Source organism: Crinia signifera, unplaced genomic scaffold (assembly GCF_055691185.1).
Source record: "Crinia signifera unplaced genomic scaffold, ASM5569118v1 HAP2_SCAFFOLD_201, whole genome shotgun sequence".
Lineage (NCBI taxonomy): Eukaryota > Metazoa > Chordata > Amphibia > Anura > Myobatrachidae > Crinia > Crinia signifera.
Window position 1 is genome coordinate 72,620 of NW_028142094.1, and position 16,373 is coordinate 88,992.

At 48.0% G+C, this 16,373-nt stretch overlaps 1 protein-coding gene across 3 annotated transcripts in view; it reads left to right on the forward strand.

Moving 5' to 3' along the window:
* LOC146053785 (uncharacterized) overlaps positions 1–13,030 on the forward strand; it is an 85,513-nt gene extending 72,483 nt beyond the window's left edge. For all 3 annotated transcript variants that reach the window (XM_083168020.1, XM_083168022.1, XM_083168021.1), the window contains exon 6: positions 12,711–13,030. In XM_083168020.1, the coding sequence (XP_083024146.1) occupies positions 12,711–12,983 (273 nt within the window). In that variant the 3' untranslated portion in view covers positions 12,984–13,030. The remainder of the gene's footprint in view (positions 1–12,710) is intronic.
* The last annotated feature ends 3,343 nt before the right edge of the window (positions 13,031–16,373 follow it).

Sequence of the window (16,373 nt, forward strand, 5' to 3'; positions counted from 1 at the left end):
ATTCGGGGTTACGACTGTCGCTGTCTACCTCCATGGCCAGGATATGCTGTCCGTTGACCTCTACAATCATGGCTGGTTGGTTAAGCTCACCGATGAACACCATTTCAGACGACAGGAAGTCTTGCGCGTTGATCTCAACAAAGATGGTCGACTCTGGAATCTGCTCGTGCATCTCCAACATCCTGTCATTGAAATACTCCCTCTTGAGCTCGTCTACGAGGTCTGCGTAATTCTGATGATGTTCAGCTGGAGGATCAGAGGCTCGATGAAGTTCCCTGGGACCAGGGATAAAAATGGGTGAACGGCTTCGGGCTCTGTTCTCCCTTTGAGATGTTTCGTCACTGGTTTCCTGACGAGATCTTCTTTGGCGCTCGGAGCGCAGCCTCTCCACAAAAACGGTCTGCGTAGAATCGTCTGAAAAGATATACCTTTATATTGTAGCTATAATTACTAGATAATTATTAAATAACTACGGTATTATTAATAAATAACATGTTCAAAGCAATTGCTGATCAGCAAATTGAGTTACAGCAATCACATTCTGAATATAATACTTTATTGTGTCAACAATACACTACAACAATGCACTGTCAACAAAAAATGACACACAAGTACCTGCACAAACATATCCCATTTCATTGTTTATCATTCAGCATATTAACAGCAGTTGGAAAAAAAACTGTTTAGCATGCGCTTTGTACGTACCGGGATACTGCGGAACCGTTTTTTCGATGGCAGAATATCAACAACCTCATAATTATGATTTGTCAGTGATGAGAGGCAGAATATCAGGGTTATATTTCAAGTGAGTTTTTGTAATACCCCTTTCACACCAGCCTAATTTCCCGGGTAGCGCTGGTTTGTTAGGTTCCCGGGCCAAACTCCTGGGAAAATTTGCCAGGATTTCAACCAAGCAGGGTTGTTCACGGGTTCAACCCAAGGTCCTGGCCGTTTTGAATGGGGTAGGGATTACTAACCCTGGTTACTGGTCCATGGTGCAGATGGTCAGGCTGGGGATCCACACAGGCGGCGGGCGCAGATGACAGGACAGGAGGTGGATGAAGATGATGCAGCTCTCCGGTGCCCTTACTCCCGCCGGAGAGCTGCGTCATCTGCACCTGCTGTCTGACCTGTGTGGATCACCGGCTTGCACCGAGGACCAGCAACCCAGGGTGAGTACTATTCACCGGCCTCCGCCACCATCCCAGCTACCCCTGCCTTCTGACGGCCTCCTCTCTGCCTCCTTCCCACACCAGAAAACGCAGAGACTTTTCTGGTGTGAAAGGGGCCAACCGGGGCATGATCCCTGGGCCGAATTCCTGGGTGGTTCCCTGCATTTTCTGGTGTGAAAGGGGTATTATCGTTTGTTAGAAAGATAACATTACAGAGCAATAATAGCCAGTGCCTACCAGATATAGTATGTGTGGATGGGGTGGCATGGGTATTATTCATGCCTCTAACTGGAAATCCTTATTTCTAGAGTTATTTTTGTGAGGTTTTTTTTTTTTATATTTGTCTATTTGCTATTTTGGCAACTAGATGAATACCTAGTGTCTAAACTAGAACTTGAAATCGCCAATAATCCACTACATCAGTATATGTATACAGAATTTATATGTACATTTTATTAAAGGTAAGCATTCAAATCAATTTAACATGACAAATGTTATTATTATTTTTGTTTAAGAATAAGATGGTGGGGACCTCAAAAATGTGTGTTTCTTTGGGCCTCTAAGAACCTCTGAAAGAGCCTGATAGTACCAGACCAGAACCCAGTGATTACCATACAGAACCACCATAAGTGTACCATGGAGTCGGCCTGTGTCACATGGGTCAGTGATTAATAATGCACCATGTCCACTTGAACCTGATTTACCAATCCCAACCACTTTGTGGTCAGGATCTGCGATCTGTGATCCCTAAACCCTTATAAGAGGGCTACCCTGACAGTCTATACCAGTGACGGCTAACCTTGACATTCCAGCTGTTGTTGAACTACACATCCCAGCATGCCCTGCATCAGTTTTAGCATAGCCAATTGGTAAAACTAGCAGGGCATGCTGGGATGTGTAGTCCAACAAAGCTGGAGTGTCAAAGTCAGCCCTCACTGGGCTATACCGCTCTAGCAAGAGCCGCAGCCTGACTGTTACCTGGAGCGTGCTGCCTTAACGGATTGTAGTGTTTGTGCTCTATTGTGCGATCTGACCACTATATGAATAATATGTGTAACTAGGTAGCAGAGTATTGCCGGTTATATCTTGCTGAAATGTCTGGCAATGATTACTGATACACAGATGACTTAAACAATATGGGCGGTTCAGGAGGCAATGGCACCTTTTTAAGAGCTCAGCTCAAACATGATTGAACTCGGGCATGACCACTAATGGACAAGAGTAAAGGTGCATACACACTGAAAGATTTGAAGCAAGATGTGGACAATCCCGATCTCAATAGGAACAGCCTATTCAAATCGTTCCTTGCACCAGCCGATCATTAGGATTGGTCTATGATATTCCTAGCATGCAGGAAGATCATAGGCCAATTTTTTGTGAAGTGTTTCAAATCGTTTCGTGTGTACGCACGTTGAACGATTTGAAACCATCTGAAACCATGTTGGATCATTTCCAACATCGTTTCCAACATCATTTCGTGTGTTTGCACCTTTTAGAATAAGCTATTCATATCTGTAAGTGGATACAATACAGTGGTATAATAAATTAGAATCTCTCCCGGAGCAGTGGTCATGCTAAACGAAATAATAAAGTTTTGAAAAATGATATGGCTGCTGTATCAGCCCGTTACTGGGATGTGGTCATTTGGTCTACAGCATGTTCGACAACATGGGTCTAGGTCGACATAGAAAAAGGGGTACTTGTGTATTATAGCGGCGCCTCCGATGTACATCGTACGATGAACGCATCGCATCGCATGCCATGTACTGGATTTTGACCCCCTATACGATGAAAAATCGTATAAGCACCCTAAAGGGTGCTTTTGAGCACCCTAATGGTGCGTGGCGAGCGGACGCGGATACCTTCACAGGTAAACGCGTCCCTTCGTGGGCTTCACAGGTATCCGCGTCCCCTCGCGGGGCTCGCTGCGCTCGCCACACTATTCTATTCTCAACTCCACGCCGAGGTGGATAGTGGGGGTATGAAAAGGTCGTAGGATGCGTACCGCCGCCCCTCGCGGGCTCGCTGCGCTCGCCACGCTTCGGGTTTACGTTTATAGTGGGGGGGTGGCGTGGGGGTGCATTTAAAATTGTAAGCACCCATTAGGGTGCTTATACAATGTTTAATCGCATCGCATCGTATGGCATTGTATGCCATGTACAATGGCATACAATTTGAAAATTGTATGCCATCGCACACTATTGAAGCAAATCGCGTCGCATCGCATACCATCGTATGCGTTATGGTATGCGATGCGATGGGCGCCGCCAAAATACACAAGTACCGAAAAAGGTTGACATGGTTCTAGGGCGAAAGGTCAGTAGTTGGACAGATGCGGTGCACTTTAAACTGTGTCCATGTCGACTGTGTTGATATTCAGGTAAAAAAAAAACAGTGAAAAACTCCATGTCGACCTTTTGACTGTCGACCTAGACCTTGTCTAACTAATCACCTGTCGAACTAATGACCTTTCGACCTAGAACCATGTCGACCTTTTCCCATGTTGACCTAATGGTGTCGACCATCATGCTGTAGACCAAATGATCCCAACCCCCCATTACTATAGCCAAACGGATTACAAAAAAGGGTACTTGTTTCCTAGCACGGCGCCACGATTTTCAATCGTATGGCATCTTATGCATTCTATCGCATCGCATGCCATATAGCCGCATGCGATGCGATTTTAAATTGTATAAGCACCCTAATGGTTGCTTACAATGTTAATTGCACCCCCATGCCACACCCACTATCAACGCCAACCCGAAGCGTGGCGAGCGGCGGCGGTACGCGTCCTCCGACCTTTTCATACCCCCAGTATCCACGTCGGCGTGGAGTTGATTTTATATAGTGTGGCGAGCGCAGCGAGCCACTGAGCCCGAAGCGTATTACTTTACTTGTATTGCGCTCGCCATGCTTTGGGATGGCATTGATAGTGTGGTTGGCATTGATAGTGGGGGTGCTTTTAACATTGTAAGCACCCATTACGGTGCTTATACAATTAATAATCTTATAGGGGGCCATTTAACATTGAAAGCACCCATTAGGGTGCTTATACAATTTAAAATCGTATCCCATGCCATTGTATGCCATATACAATGGTATACGATTTTAAATTGTATAACATCGGGTGCCATCGCGTCGCATCGCATACCATTGTAAGGCTTATGGTATACGATGCAATGGGCGCCGTGCTAGGAAACAAGTACCCAAAAAAGTATAACAGTGTGTAACAAATGAAAACATAAATTAAATATTCCAAACTGACAATGGTTCATATAATATCAAGCAGGAAAAACACCTTTATATGCTTTTAAAATAATGCAAATAACATTCTATATACCGTATTTATCGGTGCTAAACGTGAGATCCCCAAACCGGTGAAGCTGACAAATTACAGATAAATACAGAGGGAATGCCAGATGAAATGTTGAGTGGTGTGATAATGTCCACTGTTATGTCGACCTTGGCTCGTGTCAACCTTCAGTGATGGACCCAATGTATGTTGACCTTAGTGCAATCAGCCCATACCCAGAGTAACATCAGGCATTAGGAAGGAATCAGAGTGAAGGTCAGTGAATATTTCCCCAGGATGCTATTTACATTTTATATACTAATAAAAGTGATATTTTATGATTCAGTAAAAGGATCCTTAGTGCACCTACGAGAAGGCTTGCTAGGTGTTGTAGGTCCCAGCTGAAGCTGTGGGTAGCACCTCCCATAGCAATGAATAAAGACTGAACTATTGCAAAAACCGAGCTTGTAACATGACAGTTAGGGGCTAAAGGTAAAGGTACTTTATCTCTACCAGTCGCTAAAGCTTACCGCATCTCCCTGTCAGCCTGAAAATGCCAGGGGCTTTGGAGGCCTATGTACTAACCTTGGGATAAAGTGTCTAGTTATGAAGTACCGCCAGTCAGCTCCTCACTGCCATGTTACAGAAGGTTTGAAAATGACATTTAGGGACTGATTATTGGTACTTTGGGGTCTATGTACTAAGCCTGGGATAAAGGGTTTGGTTATAAAGTACCAGCCAATCAGCTCCTCGCTGCCATGTTACAGGAGGTGTTTGAAAATGTTAGTTAGGAGCTGGCGTGTTGGTAGATTATCTCTGTCCACATTATCTCTTTCCAAGTCTTAGTACATAGACCTCTTTGGGGCCCATTTATCAAAAGTTTTAGCTCCAGCCAATCCGCTCCTGTCATGTTTTTGAAAAATGGCATTTGGGTGCTGGTTTGCTGCAGCACCATTTATCATAAGCAATAGGTTTTAAGTGTCTAAAATGGATTTAAAGATTGTGCCCTGTATCTCTCTCCAAGATTTCATGAATCTCCCACAAAGTGAGGGTATTACATACAGCTCATGTGCAGCTAACCCCAACTGCCGCCCGCATGCCACACAGGCAGAGAGATATCATGGCATGTAGAAAGGTAAAGTGGGAGAGATAAAGTACCAGCCAAACAACTCCTATTATTATTAATGACAGAAGCTGGTAGTTTGGTACTTTATCTCTCTCCCTGCTGTTATAAATTGCCCCCTTAGATTGGACTAACTGCCCCAATAGCTCACTTACCTTGATCTCCTTGGCGGCTCCATCTCCTCTGGTCCTCCTGGAGCCGCCGTAACTCTCTTCTGCTCATCTCGATCTGAAATATAAGCACAATAACCACAACAAACAATGTCCAGTAAAGCTCAGGTGTTATGGGGCTCTGAATAGCGGGATCCTGTAGAAATCTGCTGGGAGTACAACACTAGCTGTCGCAGCAAACTAGCTCTCTCTTCCAGAAGCAGCTTCTCTCTTCAGTCTCAGGTACACCAACTGACAAATTGCTACAGTTGGGACAGCAACATGGCTGATCCTGCCAACACACTGAGGCCAGGCGGCCATATTTGTTACTGGCATTTATATAATCAGCTATGGAGATCTGTATTCTGGTGAATTAAGCTAACTATTGCTGCTGATTAGTTTACAAATGTGAAATGTACACAGGCTGTAGGTGCCCAAAACCACATTCATTGAATTGTGACATGTTTAGACCTTTTAAATTTGTCGACCTTCAGTGGTCCACCTAATGCATGCAAACCTATTCAGTGTGTGTGTGTGTGTGTGTGTGTGTGTGATCATTTTTATTAGCCTGGTGATGTTTTCCCCTTGGTTGTCCAGTAAGGGAGGCCAGATAACTAATGTTATGTTAAATCAGAGGAGAATAGCTTGGTGACAGCAGACACAGACCGGTTATAGGGCCAGATGCACTAAGCTTCAAAAGTGATAAAATGGAGAGCGATAAACAGCCAGCCAATCAGCTCCCGCCTGACATTTTTCAAACACAGCGTGTGACATGGCAGGTGGGAGCTGATTGGCTGGCTGTTTATCCCTCTCCATTTTATCACTTTTGAAGCTTAGTACATCTGGCCCATAGTCCTTAACCTGTCCGTGAGTGGGTCTGCTCAGTATAGCCGGAAGTACACACGTAGCAGCTTTATATGACTGCTGTGAGGGGCGGAAGGACGGCTACTATACCTATATAATGACACACGTCCATGTAACGCTTGTTTACATTAGTCTAGGGTGGCCAATCCTGGGATCCCGGGATTGGTCCCCAAAATGTCTGAGATTTCAATTCCACTCCAATTTCGGGATTGCGCATGGGCAGTCTAATGCCGGGCAGCGTCTGAACAACCGCTCACACGCTGCCCGTCTTTTCCCGACCTGCCGGAACTCTCTCCGCCCACCACCTCAGCAGTGCCGCACATACATGGCGCGATTATTGCACCCGTTATGGGCTGGATCGCATCACATGCGTTTTGCGTGTGATGCAATCAGAAAGCAGTACAATAAGTATGTGCAGCGCATACTTTTTGTACTGTGCGATGCGATGCCTGTGGGAGCGCCATCGCATCGCACTGTGTATGGGCACCTTAACAGACCTGCTAAAAAGGTAATGTTACTGTAGTTCTAAATGCAGTTTTATTGGGGCATACTGTTTACATTTTCTGCACTTGCCGAAGTCGGCTCCCAGCCACCGATGAAATCGCTGGGCAGGGGTGTAAGTTCATCCCGGTCACCTGGATACAAGCTGGAATTTGGTGCCCTCTCTTAAAGGAATAAAGTGAAAACAAATATTGTGCGTGTGAATATGTGTCAGCAGTCACAGCAGGCTTGCCTACCCTCCCGCATTCAGCGGGAGGTTCCCGATTTTTGCATGAGCCTCCCGCTGCCCCGCAATCCCCCTCCTTCCTCCCGGTTTTTTTGTAAGCCTCCATTGAATTTGGACTGCGCATGCGCGCGTCCTGAACTGGCCGGGGGGTGGGGCCTGTATCGGGAAGTCGCACCGCTGGGTAGTTGTTGGTAGCGCCGGGGGCCGAGCTGCTGGGCACACAGACAGGAAGTCCAGACTGTCTGTCTGTGCACTGGGAGAAGGAGAAATAGCAACCGGGGCTTCCTGAGGCTGGCCCCGCCCCCACACTGAGGCTCCGTGTGTGTCAGTCCTGCAGGCTGCAGCTGCTCTAGTCCAGCTACAGGCTCCTCGTCTTCTGCCTGTAATGTGATGACTTCCTGCACTGCCTGGAAGGAAGAACACAGCCAAGTGAGTGCTGTGGGAATGGGGGCTGTATATAATGTGTGTATGGGGGGGTCAGGTGTGTGTGTAATATAACGTGTGCTCACTGGTTGTGGGGGGTCTGTGTATAATTTAGTATTGTGTTATGTGCTGTGTGTTTTGAGTGCAATATGGGGGAGGGGAGCTGTGTATAATATACTATGTTGTATATGTGAATGTACTAGGTCCAATATGGGGTGGGGGTGTATAATGTACTGGGTGTTATAATGTACTACGGTGTGTTATATGGGGGGCACACTTGCCTTCCCTCCTGCATTTTGCAGGAGGCTCCTGCTTTTAGCCCAAGCGCAGTGCCAGTATTCCCCAAAGCTGCCCCCTCTTACAATGTGGATTGCGCATGCGCAAGTTTAGAATAAATGGGGATGGGGATTGAAAGGATAGCTGGTAGTCCTGTGGGAAGAACACAGCACGTGGCCCCTCCCCAAGCAGTATGTCAGTCACCATGCTTACAGGCTCACATCCCACTCCTGACACCCCTCCCTCACAGGTACCCCTCTCCTAACTTTCTCCTCACATCCCCCTGACCACCTACCCACTCCACAAATGTATCCCTCTCCTGCTAACTCTCATCACATCCCCCTTTACCCACGGCACTGAGGTTAGAGCCTCTGGTTCGTCTATTTTAGATGTACATTCTTCATTGCTGTCTCCTTTCCCAGGACATGACTCCAACATGGACGCAACTTGGCAGCAGTTCCTCACAGTCACCTCCATGCTGCCTGGTTAGTGCTCTCTTCTGCCCCATCTACGACTGGAAGGGGTGGCGATACCCCTTCTATCGCCGTCCGCGCGACCCCCCCTCCCGTCCTCCATCGATCTCCTCCTCCCCCAGCAGGTGTCACAGCAGGGAGGACATCCGGCTGCAGGGGGAGGAGGAGACGCAGAGGGACACTGACAGCCTCCGGGATGTGACGGAGACCCCCGCAGACCACATCACAGGTATCGCGGGGGTCTCCGTCACCGCAACCCGATGCCAGCCGCATATGTTAGTACATATGTGTAGCATCGTGGCGGCTGGCAGGCGAGGGGCGGCGATGTATATTAATACATCCCTCCCTGGGCCAAATGTACTAAGCTTGAAAAGTGATAAGATGGAGAGTGATAAACCACCAGCCAATCAGCTCCTACATGCCATGCCACAGTTTGAAAAATGACAGGTAGGAGCTGATTGGCTGGTGGTTTATCACTCTCCATTTTATCACTTTTCAAGGCTTAGTACAGTACATCTCACCCTCTATCCCTGACATCCTTTTCTCTCTTCCCCCTCTCTATACTGGACACCCTCTCTCAGCCCTTTCGGTCTCTTCTCTCACCTCCTACTCTCCTCTCCTTTTCACCCCCTCTCTATCTCCGTCGCCTTCTCACTCTCACCCCCCCCCCTCTCTCTATCCCTGAGACCCTCTCTCTATTCCCTCTCTCTCTCTCAATCCCCCATCTCTCTATCCTTGACACCCTCTCTTTTTCTCCCCCTTCTCTCTCTTAGCCCTCTATCCGTTACACCTTCTCTCACCCACTCTCTATTCCTGACATTCTCTCATCCCCTTTCTTTCTTTCTTTCTTTCTTTCTTTCTTTCTTTCTTTCTTTCTTTCTTTCTTTCTTTCTTTCTTCCCTCTCTCACAGCACCTTTCTCTATCCATGACACCTTCTCTCTTATCCCCCTTCTCTATATCCCTGACATCATCTGTCACCCCCTTCTTCTCATGCCCCTCTGACACCCTCTATCACCCCATTTCTCTCTCCCCTCTCTCTCAGCCCCTTTCTCTGTCCGTGACACTCACTCTCTCTTTCACCCCAATTATATCATCTCCAGCAACTCTCAGTCCTGGGAACTCTCTCTCTCACCCTCTCTTTATCCTTGACACTTTCTCACTCTTTCTGCCATTCCCTCACTTTTCCTGACAGCCAAATTATTTATCTCTTATCTTTCACACACTTTGACACTCTCTCATTCTCCTCCTCACGTTTCCTTCATTTACCTACCCCCCCCCCCCTGACATTCTCTATCTCTCTCTTTCGCGCGCACGCACACACACGCTTTCTCTCTTTCACTTCTCTCTGTTTGTGCCTGATTCCGCCTGTCTCATATTCTAATAGGGTGGGACCTGCAGAGGAGATGTCTAGTTTAAACCCCCCCAAGGTGCCCTGTTTAAAAAAAAAAAAAAACACAAGTCTACCAAATGTATAGTATGTCACATATACTCTATATAATGATGTATATGTCAGTATTATGCTCTGCTGTGTAATGTCAGCATGAGCCCTCATGTGTTATGTCAATGAGTAGCCCTGCTATGTGATGTCAGTCATGCTGTGTAATGTAGCTGTGATGTCAGGGAGTAGCCCTTCCGTGTAATGTAGCTGAGAGATCAGTGTGTAGCCAGTACTGCGCTTTGTACTTTCGTTTTTATGTGCCGCTGCAGGACACACCACTTGGTCACAGTAGACACACCCATATATGGAGATAGACACACCCCTTGGGTAGATTGTGACACGCCCCCTCAAGTGTGCTCTGCACAATGCTTTTCAGTGCAATCTATAATCTCCCTGAAACTAATTTTCAAAAGTAGGCAAGTATGTGGTAAGTGCACATGTGCAGAACACCCCCTGAGCATTGAGCAACCTGTGGGTGAGGACTGGAGCTCAGTCTGTATGTTGGTCATGTATGTGACTCCCACAGGGCTGCTGCATGGTGCTACTGGGGATATCTATGTGTATGGGCATACCAGTGTATCCTCAGCAGCGCTACTCTATGGCTCAGGTTGTAATATCTCAGCCCCAGTGCTGTCTGCATTATTATACACTGTATATTATCTATCTGCTTTCCCAAAGTGTGACACAGGTGTATATAGACCAGATTATAATCTATGGGAAGCCTCTGTGTGTATACTATATGTTCTCTCTCTCTGCTGCAGTAGCTATGCGCGCTTTGCTATGTTCTATGATAATACACACATGTGAGTGTAATGGTAAATATGTGCCCGGCATGCCAATGTGGTGAGATACAGGTGCGCCAAACCGTACAGGCTAGCAAACTGCACGTAGCCATTAGTGCAGATGTAGGATAACTGGGCATACTGTATATAGGCTGGGATCACTGCTGCGTTCAGGTGACACCAAGTACATGTCACCCGCCGGGATTGCTTGCTGGATGGTTATACAGGGATTATTGTCACATTAGTTATACTGTAGTCTAAAGTGTATACTGTATTATCTACTATCCTAATGGGGCATACACACAGGGGGCGGGATGTACTAAAGGGAAAATGTGATAAAACGGGGGTTTTACCGCATTTTCCTATGTACCATTACCCGTCCGCCCCATCTCCGCCTGGCAGGGTATCGCCACCTCTGGGTGGCGATACCCTATAGATGCCTATGGGCTTCTATCGCCGCCCGCCGTCCTTGTGACCCCCCCTCCCATCCTCCATCGATCTACTCCTCCCCCAGCAGGTGTCACAGCCGGGAGGACATCCGGCTGTAGGGAGGAGGAGGAGAGGCAGGGGGACACTGACAGCCGCCAGGATGTGACGGAGACCCCCGCACACCACATTACAGGTATCGCGGGGGTCTCCGTCACCGCACCCCGATGCTAGCCGCATATGTTAATACATATGCGGTAGCATCGCGGCGGCTGGCGATGTACATTAATACATCCCGCCCAGGGGGATATGAGGCTTATTTCTAAGTGATCTGACTAGATCGCTTAGAAATGAGAAAAGGATCACTCCACGTGTATACCCTCTGGTGATGACGATTGCGCGGTCCCGCGCGTCGCTGTTGCCTGACTAGATTTACACATTTGCATCCAGTTATAAATCTAGTCATCGCCAGTGTTCTCACACCAGAGAACACTGGCCGTGACAGATTGTTCAGCACACAATGCTGAGCCATCTGTGCTTAACTGCAAACTTAGCACAAAGGCTCACTTGCACTGTGTGTGCACAGCTTTAGGGATGGACGTCTTTGCAATTGATGACAATAGTGCAACTGCCCATTGATTGTGGCATACTATGCAATGGATGACCATCAATGTTTTTACCTATTGATGGTGATCCATTTTCTTTGACTGATTGGATTGTGGGCCAATCAAAACATGTAGGCGGTGCTTCATGAGTGTTGGAGCAGAGCTATGCTGGTGGTAAGGGTTGCTGGTCTTACTGTACTGCATATTAAAATAATAATAATAAAAAATATATATATAATTTATGTAAGGTGCTAAACAACATATAATGGTGATTCAATTGTTTTGTGCACCCGTAGCTCTTGCCTAATGTAGTGGGAGCTAATGAATTGTTCGCAGCACTTGTCCTGGTCTTGTCGGCTGCATTTTTGCGCCCTAAATAAACTAGATGCAGCTTATTGCCCTACTGTGCGTGAAGGGTGCGAGGAGAAATCCAGGTGAGGTGCAGCCTGGGAGTCGGGTCACCAAACAATTGACTTTGATTTTAAAGCTCGTTTGTCACTGAGCTTATGTTGCAGGCATGTCCAAAATGTGGCCCTTCAGCTGTTTTGAAACTACACATCCCAGCATGCCTTGCCATAGTTTTAGTATTCCCTAATAGCAAAGCTGTGGCAAGGCATGATGGGACTTGCAGTTTCACAACAGCTGGCGGGCCATAGTTTGGACATGATTGGTGTATTGGGTTCGTTAGCTGTTCACTAGCCTTTTGCACAAACCACTTTGGCACATATGGCGATGTAATCTCTTTATTAGTCTTTTTATTAGTCTTGCACTCTACTATTACATATAATGCATGCCTTGACACCGTTTCACCGTTCGTGACACCCAATATGTCGTTAAAATATTTGTTCCAACCAGATTGTTGCTCGGAAAATGTCCAAACTTTTTATTTCTTTACATTTTTGAAATACACAAAATGTTAAAATTGGATGTGAATTTCTACTTCATTTCCTTACATACAGGGAGCAACTTCTATCAGTCACCCCACCTTGACAAAGTGCCCAGCGAGGCATGAAACGGGTTGGAGACTTAAGGAGAGGAGAAGCCATCTTGCTGCTGCCCGAAGTACCGACACGCCAGTCGCTGACGTCAGCAAGCCGCGTCCCGGGACCAAAGCCGCAACAGAAGATTCCACCCAGAAGCGGACAGCAACTGAGCTGAGGAATACCGCTGCCTCTGTAAGGTTAGGGTTAGTAGGGAAAGCGCGACAAAAAAGGAGTGTAAACATTATTTGACTAATAAATTTTTACTTTACACGTGTCACTCGTATAAACTAATCCCAGCGTTTTTTTTTACCCCTCAGAACCTTTGCATTTATGAGAGCTGCTATACCATCAGTGCAGTTGATTTAACATTTTTCTCCTCACTTAGGATTATGGGGTATGGGACATTATACAGTAACACCGGGGGGATGTGACCAGAGAGGTGACTGCTGGGAATGGGAAATTAGACAGTAACACCGGGGGGGGGATGTGACCAGAGAGGTGACTGCTGGGAATGGGAAATTATACAGTAACACCGGGGGATGTGAAGGAGAGGTGACTGTTGGGATTGGGACATTGTACAGTAACACCGGGGGAAGTGACTGGAGAGGTGGCTGCTGGAAATGGGACATTATACAGTAACACCGAGAGATGTGACCGGAGAGGTGACTGCTGGGTATGGGACATTATACAGGAATGAGGCATTATCCAGTAACCCCTGAGAGGTGACTGCTGGGAATGAGGCATTATACAGTAACACCAGGGGATGTGACCGGAGAGGTGACTGCTGGGTATGGGACAGTATACAGTAACATCAGAAGAATGTAACCAGAGAGGTGTGTGCTGGGAATGGGACATTATACAGTAACACCGGAGGATGAGACCGGAGAGGTGACTGCTGGGAATGGGGCATTATACAGTAACACAGGGGAATGTGACCGGAGAGGAGACTGCTGGGAATGGGACATTATACAGTAACAAAGGGGATGTGACCAGAGAGGTGACTGCTGGGAATGGGTCATTATACATTAGCATCGGGGGATGTGACCGGAGAGGTGACTGCTGGGAATGGGGAATTACACAGTAACACCGGAGAGGTGACCGCTGGGAATGAGGCATTATACAGTAACATCGGGGGATGTGACCAGAGAGGTGACTACTGGGAATGTGGAATTATACAGTAACACCGGGGGAGGTGACTGCTGGAAATGGGACATGATACAGTAACACCGGGGGATGTGACCGTAGAGGATACAGCTGGGAATGGGACATTATACAGTAACACCTGGGGATGTGACCGTAGAGGATACAGCTGGGAATGGGACATTATACAGTAAAACCGGGGGATGTGAACGGAGAGGTGGCTGCTGGGAATGGGGCATTATACAGTGACCCGGGGGAAGTGACTGGAGAGGTGGCTGCTGGAAATGGGACACTATACAGTAACACCGGGAGATGGGACCGGAGAGGTGACTGCTGGGTATGGGACATTATACAGGAATGAGGCATTATCCAGTAACCCCAGAGAGGTGACTGCTGGGAATGAGGCATTATACAGTAACACCGGGGGATGTGACCGGAGAGGTGACTGCTGGAAATGGGACATTATACAGTAACACCGGGGGATGTGACCGGAGAGGTGACTGCTGGGTATGGGACATTATACAGTAACACTGGGGGATGTGACCAGAGAGGTGACTGCTTGGAATGGGGAATTATACAGTAACACCGTTGGAGGTGACTGCTGGAAATGGGACATTATACAGTAACACCGGGGGATGTGACCGGAGAGGTGACTGCTGGGAATGGGGCATTATAGAGTAACACCGTTGGATGTGACCAGAGAGGTGACTGCTGGAAATGGGGCATTATAGAGTAACACCGGGGGATGTGACTGGAGAGGTGATTGCTTGGAATGGGACATTATACAGTAACACCGGGGGGATGTGACCAGAGAGGTGACTGCTGGGAATGGGAAATTATACAGTAACACCGGGGGATGTGACCGGAGAGGTGGCTGCTGGGAATGGGGCATTATAAAGTAATCCTGGCGGATGTGACGGAGAGGTGACTGCTGGGATTGGGACATTATACAGTAAAACCGGGGGATGTGACCAGAGAGGTGACTGCTGGGAATGGGGCATTGTAGAGTAATCCTGGCGGATGTGACAGAGAGGTGACTGCTGGGATTGGGACATTATACAGTAAAACCGGGGGATGTGACCAGAGAGGTGACTGCTGGGAATGGGAAATTATACAGTAACACCGGGGGATGTGACCGGAGAGGTGGCTGCTGGCAATGGGGCATTATACAGTAACCCTGGCGGTTGTGACGGAGAGGTGACTGCTGGGATTGGGACATTATACAGTAAAACCGGGGGATGTGACCAGAGAGGTGACTGCTGGGAATGGGGCATTATAGAGTAACACCGTTGGATGTGACCAGAAAGGTGACTGCTGGAAATGGGGCATTATAGAGTAACACAGGGGGATGTGACCTGAGAGGTGATTGGTGGGAATGGGAAATTATACAGTATCACCAGGGGGATGTGACCAGAGAGGTGACTGCTGGGAATGGGAAATTATACAGTAACACCGGGGGATATGACCGGAGAGGTGGCTGCTGGGAATGGGGCATTATACAGTAACCCTGGCGGATGTGACGGAGAGGTGACTGCTTGGATTGGGGCATTATACAGTAAAACCGGGGGATGTGACCAGAGAGGTGACTGCTGGGATTGGGGCATTATACAGTAAAACCTGGGGATGTGACCAGAGAGGTGACTGCTGGGATTGGGGCATTATACAGTAAAACCTGGGGATGTGACCGGAGAGGTGACTGCTGGGAATGGGGCATTATACAGGAGCACCGGGGGATGTGACCGGAGAGGTGACTGCTGGGAATGGGACATTATACAGTAACACCAGGGGATGTGCCTGATTGCTAGAGAGGCCGTCCTGCCGAATACCGGTTCCCACCGTTTCCCCTCCCTACAATGCAAGGGGATGTGTAACAAAGACACTTGCCCTCGTATTCCACTGCTACAGGAGAAATCCTTCGATGGTTGGCGACCATGAAAATATTTCTCCTGCCTTCACAAATAAGTCAATCTCAGTGCTGGATCATGAATAGTCAAAGTACATGACCGGACACACTGATACAGCTTTCACATCGCAAAATGCAGGGTCGCACCGGGACTTTGAAACGGTTCAGTCCCAGCCAGGGCTGTCTTAACGGGATGCAGTTAAAATCCCGTTGGAGGGAATCCTGGCGTTCAGAATCCCGATGCCGGAATCCCGACCGCCGAAATCCCGACACTTTCTCCCTCCGTGGGTGTCCACGACACCCCTGGAGGGAGAATAAATTAGCGTGCCGAGCGTAGCAAGGCACCGGGCCTGCTGCGTGGCGAGTGCAGCGAGCCCGCAAGGGGGGGCGATCCACGTGCCCCCCTTGTCAGGATTTCGGCGTTCGGGATTCCGGCGTCGGGATTTTGAATGCCGGGATCCCGACCGCCGGGATTTCATACTGAATCCGTCGTAACAGCAGTGTAGGCCCCTGGGCAAAGCAATGCACTGGGACCCTTACCTTTCCTTTTCAGGGTCCATGGGTCCCACAGGGGACATCGGGGTTGTAGGTGGATC